This window comes from Zeugodacus cucurbitae, chromosome 5 (assembly GCF_028554725.1).
Source record: "Zeugodacus cucurbitae isolate PBARC_wt_2022May chromosome 5, idZeuCucr1.2, whole genome shotgun sequence".
In the NCBI taxonomy this organism is placed as follows: domain Eukaryota; kingdom Metazoa; phylum Arthropoda; class Insecta; order Diptera; family Tephritidae; genus Zeugodacus; species Zeugodacus cucurbitae.
Window position 1 is genome coordinate 64,392,300 of NC_071670.1, and position 10,286 is coordinate 64,402,585.

At 35.7% G+C, this 10,286-nt stretch overlaps 1 protein-coding gene across 3 annotated transcripts; it reads right to left on the reverse strand.

Moving 5' to 3' along the window:
• Positions 1-4,802: 4,802 nt before the first annotated feature.
• Positions 4,803-7,465, reverse strand: LOC105208786 (collagen alpha-1(X) chain). Of its 3 annotated transcripts, none has more exons than XM_054230553.1 (4): positions 7,332-7,449; positions 6,779-7,265; positions 6,313-6,700; positions 4,803-5,091 (listed from the first exon to the last, which is right to left on the reverse strand). In XM_054230553.1, exons 1-4 carry the CDS (start codon positions 7,432-7,434, stop codon positions 4,972-4,974), a joined length of 1,098 nt encoding a protein of 365 aa, XP_054086528.1. In that variant the 5' UTR covers positions 7,435-7,449; the 3' UTR covers positions 4,803-4,971. The 3 variants fall into 3 exon arrangements, with proteins under 3 accessions (XP_054086528.1, XP_054086527.1, XP_011177122.2); XM_054230552.1 differs by having other exon boundaries at positions 7,299-7,449; XM_011178820.3 differs by having other exon boundaries at positions 6,779-7,465.
• Positions 7,466-10,286: the final 2,821 nt, after the last annotated feature.

Below are 10,286 nucleotides of genomic sequence, written 5' to 3' on the forward strand. Positions count from 1 at the left end.
ATGTCATTCAAAGAAACACTCACAAAAGCCGTCACTCAATCGTCAAACTTCCAGAAACCGAGCATTCCATTATATAGAACATGTCTCGAATACAAAATAATTTAACGAGGACTAAAGACCACATTATTAGAAGTCTATAACAAGTGTTTGGAGATATATTTTAATCATCTACATAATACTGATACTAATACTCAAGAGAGTCTATTTCCATTACTATATAGATACAATGTTTTATACCGATTTCTTAAAAAAACTACAACACTTTTAGAACCCATAAGATCTCTTTTGATAAAATCAGACACATGGTATTGACTCGAAGGGAGAATATTGACCATTGGCACTATGAGTTCATGGGCCTATGTTTTACTGATGGTTTTAGTCAGAAAGCCTTGACATTTTTATAAGATTTTACAATATTGAATGTGAAAACTCTGTAGAGTACTCCTTAAATGTAATTATTTATCGGTAATTGAGTGTAATCTTACTTATACGGTTCTAGAAATCTTACAAGTCATCAAGTTGTCGTCTGAAAGTTCCAGCTCCGGACTTGTCGCCATACCAAATGATATCACACATACAATTCAGGAATTTCAAGATCATCTATGTAGACTAGATTCAATGTCTTTAGACTAGAATCAATTTGTTTATCGTTTGAAGTGAGTTATTGAATTTTATATTTCTTCAGAACCTTACAATTCTTAATTGAATCAATTGTGTATACCTATGACTGTATATAGTAGATACATTGGTATTAGTAGGGTTTTTCTCACCGCTTAGTAGAATTTTCTCCAATTAATTTAATGCACACGTTATGTTGTTCGTTCATTTAGAAATACTCGCTACTAACTAAATGCACTCACGTATACAAGGAAATATATAGATATTAGTAATATGGATGCCTAGACATGAATCAGTCAAGCAGATAAAATACAGCCCCAAGAACTGCGCGCTAATTGAAAGTGACGCCGATTTGATGGTTTTAAGCCGGCTGTGGTTGAGAGCTACTGCCTTTTGTATGCATGTACTCGTATGTTAAGGTGGTTACTCAAATCAAGCGGCGGTTTTTTTTAGTTGTATCTCCTCAAACGATAATACCATGATAAAAGTTTGGATATGGTTAAGAAAAGAAATTGTAAAAGTGTCGTAAGAATAGTGTTGGGGAGACCAAATAAGTAAAAGTTATTCTCATCATTGATGTACCTGAATCATAAAGCATAAATCTGAAACTAGTATGGCGCTGTAAGTTGAACTTTGGAGAAAAATGTTTTTCAAGAAGCACCCTAATGTCTAAATTTATGTATGGATATAAGACGCTGATAAGTATTAAATAAACTTTGTTTTCATTTTGATTTGCTTCTTGGAATTTCGCACGTTTTGTGCCTGTAAATCTTTTCTAGAACCCCAACACCCACATCCACAAAATGTCTGTTTCGTCGTCTTTCGTTAATATATACCGACCACAACGATATATTGTACATACAAAATAATATATATGTAGTACAAAAGTACACATATGTTGGAGTGGTCACACTCACACTCCGTCTACTCTGAATGCAGCAAACGTTTCGGCACTGAGTTGAGGTACTTCCCAAATATCCACGGATTATATTTATCTATATGTTTTTTCATAAAGCGCATACATATTAATAAACACGTACTACTTATAAATATATAAGTAAATCTACATATCGGTACATAAAAATAATAGCTTACAAAGAATTGACTTAAACAGGTTTCATGTCATACATAATGAATTATGCGAACAGCTGTTTGGTAAACCTGAATAGGGTAGACCATAAGTCTGTTGCAGTAGTAGTTTTTTAGAGCAGACAAAGCAGGCTGGAGGGATTACAAAATGTTAGATCTGTCATAGTATGTTATACCTACGAGGGTGCTAAGGAAGCTAAAGCTATAAGCAGGCCTTGGAGAGTAGCGAATCGTAAATCACACAGACTGGCATAATGAAATAATATTATATGAGTAAAACGATCCCGAAGTGCGACGGATAAGATTAAGCAATTTATCGAACTTAGTCCTCTGAGCCGGAACCTAAAGGGAACCCCATTCGTCTAGAACATCTCTTAAACCAAAACTATACAAATGTTACGATTAGCTATCATTACCTTACATTTTACTCTGTGGTCAAGGGTTCAGCCTAAACACTTCCAACCTCCAACAACTCGATGGGTTTAATTTATGAAACTTTCGGGCAAAAGACTATATATTATCTAAAAATGCTGACATTACCCGGCTCAGATCTATCTAAAAATCTTGTTTTACCATTGGTCCACCCTATGCAACTTTTATAATTATATTTTTATTGAAAGTACGTCAAGTCTTTTTGCAAGTGAAATAAGTTGGTTAACGAGATATTTAACACAATTAACATGTAATTCATAATTAACACGTAATGTCTGACCAACTGTAACTCTCAATGCTCTTTCTGCAAATCTATTCAGCATCTTAAACAATTAAACAACAATTTGTGTTATTGTAAATAATTTATTGTTGTATTATTTGTATACACAATTAGCATCTTTTTTTATGTAAATATTTTTTACTTACATTCTTCACTGTTTGCTGCTTATTATTTTTTTTTCTTTGTTGCATGTGGGACAGTGACAAGTTGCTCGTCTCTTCTGTGAAATAATCAGAACTAATTTATGTGCATATTTTAATCTCTGAAGTGCAATGCAGTTTGCCTCAATTAGTAATAATGGTGTGTAGAAAAAATCAGTGCCAAAACTAGAACGACCAACTATTTTTAAAAATAATCATAATGGGGAAACTTATGTCACGCGAGCATTTTTGGAGTAAACAATTTAAAAAGCAAGGAATTGTTAAGTTTAAATACTCTCGGAAATTGTTAGAATTAAAGTGAATATTCCCAGTGATATTCTACATACTGACCGATGTATAGTATAAAGGGAATAGAAAGTACAGAGATCCTCATATACAACTTTGGAGGCCTAGGTCCCTATACTATAAATATGGACAAATTTCAACTATTTTTGATACAGTTTATTAGATATTGCATATCCACCCATTTATATTAGATTAATATCTCCATTCCGCTTTTTCGCTTTGATTCAATGCTTTATAAAAAGTGTTACAGTAATCGGATTTAGTTTAAATATGTGCCGTTTCGTTCGATATTCTGTATCCATCTAGACGGCAACTCCATAATACCCCCTCATAGAAGCCACCCTCTTTGTTTACGAAGAACTCGGACAGCCACTTTTCACAAGCCTCTTTTGGTTACAACTTTACACCACCAAGGGCGTTCGCCATGGACAGGAACAGGTGGCAATCACTTCCGTCCGGGCTATATGGAGGATGCGATAAAACTTCCTATCCGAGCTCCCGTAACTTCTGACGAGTCATCAACGAACTGTGTGGTCTGGCGTTGTCCGGGTGGAACACTACACCCTTCCTGTTGGCCAATGCCGGACGCTTCTGGCCGATCGCCTGCTTCAAGCGGTCGAGTTGTTAGCAGTAGATGGAAGAATTAAGCGTCTGGGCAATTAATGGGAGCAGCACATAGTAGATGATTCAATTCCAATCCCACCAAACACACAGCAAAACCTTCCTGACCGTCAATCACGGCTCGCCACTGTTTGGAACGTTTCATCGGGCTTTGTCTACGACTGTTTTGGCTTGATATTGTCGTATGTGATCCATTGTTCGTCGCCAATCACCATCCGCTACAAAAATGGGTCGAGTTCGTTCCGTTTCAGCAGCATATCGCAGGCGTTGATTCGGTCCAGAAGGTTTTTTTGCGTCAAATCATGCGGCACCCAAACATGGCAGTTAGGGAAAAGTATGGATATTGACCCTATCTGTATGTTTTTGGTTAGAATTTCAATAACAGATATACCACATATACTAAGTTTATTATCGATATCTCTCTATCTTTCTTCGCTATTTTCTAAAAAATGCCCTTTTGAAACATTAGTTATCAATTTTGGACCAAATATTCTCCAGAGATTAGAAGGCAGTGGTGGTCACAACTAGGGATCATATAGTATACATTCATGTTTTTATTACATACAACTCTTCCAGTTGCTTGATCGAGCCTCGTTTTTCCTTTGAGAGAGACCTTGGAACTTTTCGTCGAACAGCATATGAGCCTTATCACACTGTTTAGTCAATTTCCTTAGCAACATTTTGTAATTTCTAATGTATTACATATAATATGTGTATTTATAATAACAAATAATTAAATCGGAAGAGAAAATTTTTAAAGGGAATTTGCTCATACAAACACCTGCTATATATAATATAAATAGAAACGGGGATAATCACAAGTCGAGCTTAATCGGTATAGATGTAATATGCGTTATCACTAATAGAATTATATATAAATAATATTATTTATTTTGTAGTTTGAATATGTTATTTTATTATTTTATATTTATTATACGCTTTTTCCATGAAATAACTGTTCTTGAAATTTTCCTAGTTAAATCAAGCTTTATTGTCAATTTGTGGAAATATTCCGATGAAATAAAAATTTAAACTTTAATTTGTGAAAATAATAATTTAATAAAATCTGATAACAATGGACAGGCTTTCATTAAATAGATTATAATATATTTAATTTATTTAATAGGTGCTAACTGTTAGAGGTTTCACTTACAAATTAGGCTATTTAGAAGCTATAAATTTCAAGTCTACTTAGAATGACGTTTTAGGAAAAAAAAAATTCCTGAAATAATCACGGTGTGAAAACGGTATATTTGTTATTGATAAGTATAAATATGAATAATTTTTATAATACTTCCTTTTCTCAAAATTATTAAAATTAAAATTCATATTAGACGACTCCCATTGTAATAAAATGGTTGAAAAAAATTTAAATCCTTTAAGAATCATTTTTTTTTAATTTTTTAATATAATATGATATTTTATTTATATTTTATGGTATGTGTATATTTATAGTATATATGCATATTCAAGTTTCCAATTAATTCATTCTAGCTGGCTAGAATTGTGGGCCTGTTCGTCGAAATTGCAATGCAATTTGTTAAATACTGCCTCAGTGACGCCATTTCTGATGTTGGGAGTTTGCGAAAATCCAATTGTGTCATTCTGTAAGAGAAGAAAAAAGTTATATAATATAAATTAAGATATGATCAAACTCAGACTATCCATCGATCTATAGTAATGAGCCTCCAGGCGAAAGCGTTGGAACCCAATTCGGCGGATATCATCTAATAGTTTTTGCGAGCTCTCTTAACTACATTTTTTTTCACTTTCTATTCATTTTCATGGTTTTGGCTAATTTTTTTTTTCACTTTGAAAATCATCTTCAAAACTAAACCGATGTCCCTTTAGTAAAATAAATTAATTATTTTATATATATATATAGTCTTCTCACTTGCTATAAAAATTATTTAATTTAATTTTTATACATTCAGTTGACCCTCTGATCTAGTCTACAAGTGCAAAATTAAAGCTTTTAATCTAAAAATATTGTTTTTTTTTCGGGGGATTCCTCCAGAATAGCAAATAGGTAATACAAAACGCTGGGAAGAACCGTCAATTTAATTTAAAATTGCATTAATATGTTTACAAGTATATAAATAGTCAGAGGTTTCAAAAGAGAACAAAATACAAAAGTAAGGACGAGCAAAATGCGAGTGAAAGCGATCTTAAGATTGTTGCCGAACTGACACACATTCGATAGATCAAAAGAAGAGTCCGTTGCAGTCATATAGAACCGACTGTGATGGAAACGATTATAGAAAGGATGTGAACGACTCTCGCCGCTTTTTCTAAGAACATTTCCAAGTTCTCGAGCACATCAACTGAAAATCGATCCAATAGTTTCGGATTACTGAAGTTTTTGTTGAGTACGAATGGATGGCTTCGGATATTTAAAAAGCATAAGATATTCCTCAAATCGTTTTAGAAAATACTCCCAAGCTAATAATCCCTCAAGTAATATACGTAACTATGGGTTCGGTTCGTAGATCGTAGATCAAACGTATATGAAGTGAAATAATTTTCAGATTTAAGCAAGAAATTCATCGAGACCTTTGCTTCTAAACCCAACTGTGTAAAAATCATAACCGTTATCAGCTAAGATGCGCAGTGTTTAGTACATATTGTAAGACGTCGATGACCTATTCCTCCTCGCTATCATATTAATGACAAAAGCATGTTCTTGAGATTTTTGCTTGCGAAATAATCATACATATATATGTACGAGTAGACATTGTACACATGCGGGAACGGGAACTCCCGCTTGGTACTGATAATACGAAACGAACACTGAATTGAATTGTCAAGCAAATCAAAAGTACTTACCTTGAAGATAACATCGGATGTATTTTGGAAATCAGCAAAGAAATTCCAGTTAACACTTTCCGGTCCCAAATACTTTAGTATTTTGGCGAAAGTACTTTCAACGAGACACCTAAAGGCAGTATTGGCCGCTAGCGGCTTTGCTGCAAAAACGGCGCGTTCCAAGCTCGCTTCCACATTGCAGGTGCCGTAATCACTCCATTCGGCCAACGAGCGATTGGCGCATATAAGTAACTCATCCCCGGTTGCATTGTATTGTGCCGTATTGACAATCTCGATGGTAACATTGCCAGTAGCATTAAGTCCGCTCGATTGGCAGATGTCATGACCACGTTGTAGATTGAAGAAAACGGCGGCATGGAAGGCGCGTGCATCTGACTCGTTGACATTTCTGTGGGAGCATTAAAATTTTAGAGGGTTTTAAGAAACTGGACTTGTATAATCGAAGCTTATTTGAAGTAAAACTTACATAATCGCCTGGTCCAATTCGATGAGTGTAATGTTTCCGGGCGCCACGGCCACATAGTAGTCGCTTACATTCTCGTGCGCATACAGTACCGTTGCTAGATTTGCAGCACGTGCTGCATTATACTCATGCTCGTCGGCCACCACCAAGTGTGCCACAGACGTTTGGATCGCACTTAGGCATGCGGCGTAGGAGTCTTTTTGTATGCATTGCAACTTGAGATCTATAGAAGCATTAGCAGCCTGCTGCAGCGTGTAGAGACACTTATCTTGCGCTATCTGTGTATAAGTGCAGAGAAGCAGCTTATCCAGTTGTGGTTGTGGTTGTGGTCGCGGTAGTGGTGGTGGTCTTGGCACTGGTGGTGGTGGTGGTCTTGGAGCAGGTGGTCCTGGTCGTGGTCCAGGCAAACCCGGACGTGGTGGTCCACCTGGTCCTCCACCGAACTGTGGTGGACCACCTGGACCCGGTGGCCCAAATCGATTGGGACCACCTGGACCTGGTGGCCCGAATCGATTAGGACCACCTGGACCTGGTGGCCCGAATCGATTGGGACCACCTGGACCTGGTGGTCCAAACCGATTTGGACCGCCTGGTCGAAACTGCGCCTCTGTCACCGTTAGCAGCAGTGGTATAACTAAAGCAAAAACCGATTTCAACATTTCAAATAATGCTAACGACTAGTGAAAGGTGTGGGTTATTTATACTTTTGCAAAAACAAAATAGTAATTACTTTTTAATTACCTTGCTCTTTATCTTCGAAGGAATTCCTACTGTCACAAATATTATTCCTCAAGCCAAAACATTAAATAACAAATCCAGTAATATGAGATTAGCGCTCAAGTTGCGAGTTCGACCCTTCGAAGTGTAGAGAGTCAAATAAAAGAAATAAGACAGGGCATAGGTCAAGTAGAGAGAGTACATGATTTATCAGACTTTTCTTTTTTTCACTCCTTAGTCGGACATACAATCGGGACGTAGACCGGACTGTCGTAGGAACTGGACAGGATCTTTCTTATCAGCCTGACATTATCATTTCTGGGACGTGAACTATCTCATCGATCGCGATTGTACCTACAATTCAGAGTCTCAAATCGTTAGAGGGTTGCAGTTTTGCAACTGAGACTGCGTAAACTCCATCTGTCAAACGAAGCTTTTGATAGAAAACTCGTCAGTAGAGACTTGTTCGAAGTAAAACTGACTCATAGAAACACCATGAGAGACTTTCGATTTGCAATTCTACACCAACACTCTTCTTAAAGTCAAATCACAATATTTTTACGAGAACGAAGAACCGAGTTAGTACTTACCGATTCTAACAGGGTTAGAACCGACCAGACTGAACCCCCACATACAAAATACATATCCTGCATGCAACGAGTCCCCGCATGACACTAACCACCTTTTTGCATGCCAAACGAACCATACTCATCTAACACACCTTTCCCCTTGGTCCGACCCCGTCGAAACAGCATGTTTCTTGGGCCTCCCGTTAGATTACTACTAGATTTATGCTTTCAGTCCCGGCAGGAATAGATAATCGTTACAACAACAACAACAACAACCAAAGAACCGAAGTCGTGCTGCCGAAACTCATATAGTAACACTTCAGCTTTGGTCTCTGTCCTGCAAGGAACTCCGTCCAATCAGTATTGTTGCTAGAGCCATCTTACAACGATCTCGAATGTAGAAATCAACCATGAAGTGAGTTCAAATAAACTCAACAATAACAGCAAAAGGGTTGAGAAAGAAATTTTAAGCTTAACGGATAAAAGCTAATTTATAATTTCCTGCACCAACGACACAAACACTTAGCCAAGGCACAAACCGAGCTACTATTTAATGGCTGCGAAATTCAACCTACACAAACAACAAAACAAAATATAAAATATATATTACAACAACTTGAAACTGTCAAATCAATATGTAAGAAATTTTATTCAAAATAGTTTTGTCGAAAAATTGTAATTTGCAACCCTGTTATAAATGTGGTCGCTGTGTTCCGATTCGAATTCGAATCAAGCACACACCCAAAGCGCAAGCTTAAAATGTATATAAAATGTCACGTACGCCAGTGGGGGTTGCCACTAGCAAAGCAAACAATAAATTTTATATGATTAAATCATAACGGCAACTCTAAAAGAGACGACAGTCAAAAGTGAGTGAGAGAATAGTGTCTTATTGAATTGCTTTTGTAGAACTCGCTCCAGAGAACGTTAAATAATTTTACATTCTCTGCTCGCTCTTCTCCGCTCTAGCTGTCGTTAATTTGGTTGGGGTATTTAGAAATAACTAAAAGAGAGGAACAGAAATTAGTGGAGGAGAAATTACTGAATTATTTGCTGCAGAATAACGAAATCACAACAGAAATAGCAAAACATACGCTGAAAAGGTAAATAAGGGGAATACACCACAATTTACCGGTTTGCTAATCTCCACGCATTTTGCAGCGAATTTGCCGAGTTATTTTTAAAATTATCCCAGGGAGAAGTGGAAAAAAGTGACAATTATTTTTTAAATTGAATATTTGTTACAAAAAATATAATTAAATTTAAATTATAAAAATCTGTTGTATTGGAAGTATTTTGATTTCAAATGCTCAGTAATAGGATGACCTAAGTCGCAACCACTTTCGCCAGTCAACGACCTACTTAAGAGGTCGTAATAAAATAATAGTCAATTAACTTAATCAAGCAAACACCCGCCCCGTATAACCAAATGACCTGTCATGCAATGTGGCGCCACTTATTTGGATATATGTATGAAGATCTATATGTACATATGTATCTGCATATTTATATCAGTGTCAGTGGCCATAAACCAGCTGTATGTTCACCAGCGGACTTTATATACATACATACATATATACAAACAGAAATATAATTTTATTTCAACATTTTATAGCTTTTGAAAAATTAACTTGAAGAGCTGCCAAGAAAAAGACTCGCACAACACAATAACAATAACAATAAAAACAGTGCGTTCAGCTGATGCAATACCCACACTTTACTATTTATTATAATAGTAATTGATGCTACGTGCCAAAACGCACTAAATAAACAAAAATTAATTATACAAGAGAACGCAGAATTCAAGATACTAAATAATTGCTGATAAACTTGATTGCCGCTTCCTCTGTGTGCTGTGAAACAGGTTATTAATCATGTGATTAAGACATATGTATTTTAAATACATTTTGCCGTTAGAAAAACCGAATTTTAAACAAACAAATTATGCAAAATAGAAAATATAATAATAGAAACAAAATAGCGAAATCAAAACAAATGATAATTAGCTAAAAATGGACTTGATTGAGAGTTACCAACTCGCTACATTTTAAGTATGAAAATGCGGTATTTTAGACTTTTTTTTGATTATTGGAGACAACAATTTTCAAAATTTTTGTTAGAGCGTAAATTTTAAAGTTTGCTCTCTAAAAACCTTCATATTACAACAAAAACAAATAATTTTTAACTAATTGCTGAAAGCACAGATATAACGAGTACATATACAT

What these genes read in the sequence shown, in the direction of transcription:
- LOC105208786 (XM_011178820.3), bottom strand. Translation starts at nt 7,434, where the DNA reads ATGTTGAAATCGGTTTTTGCTTTAGTTATACCACTGCTGCTAACGGTG. An exon ending in GAATTGGACCAGGCGATTAT is followed by an intron (nt 6,701 to 6,778) that starts GTAAGTTTTACT and finishes ATGCTCCCACAG; the next exon opens with AAATGTCAACGAGTCAGATG. An exon ending in CATCCGATGTTATCTTCAAG is followed by an intron (nt 5,092 to 6,312) that starts GTAAGTACTTTT and finishes CTTCTCTTACAG; the next exon opens with AATGACACAATTGGATTTTC.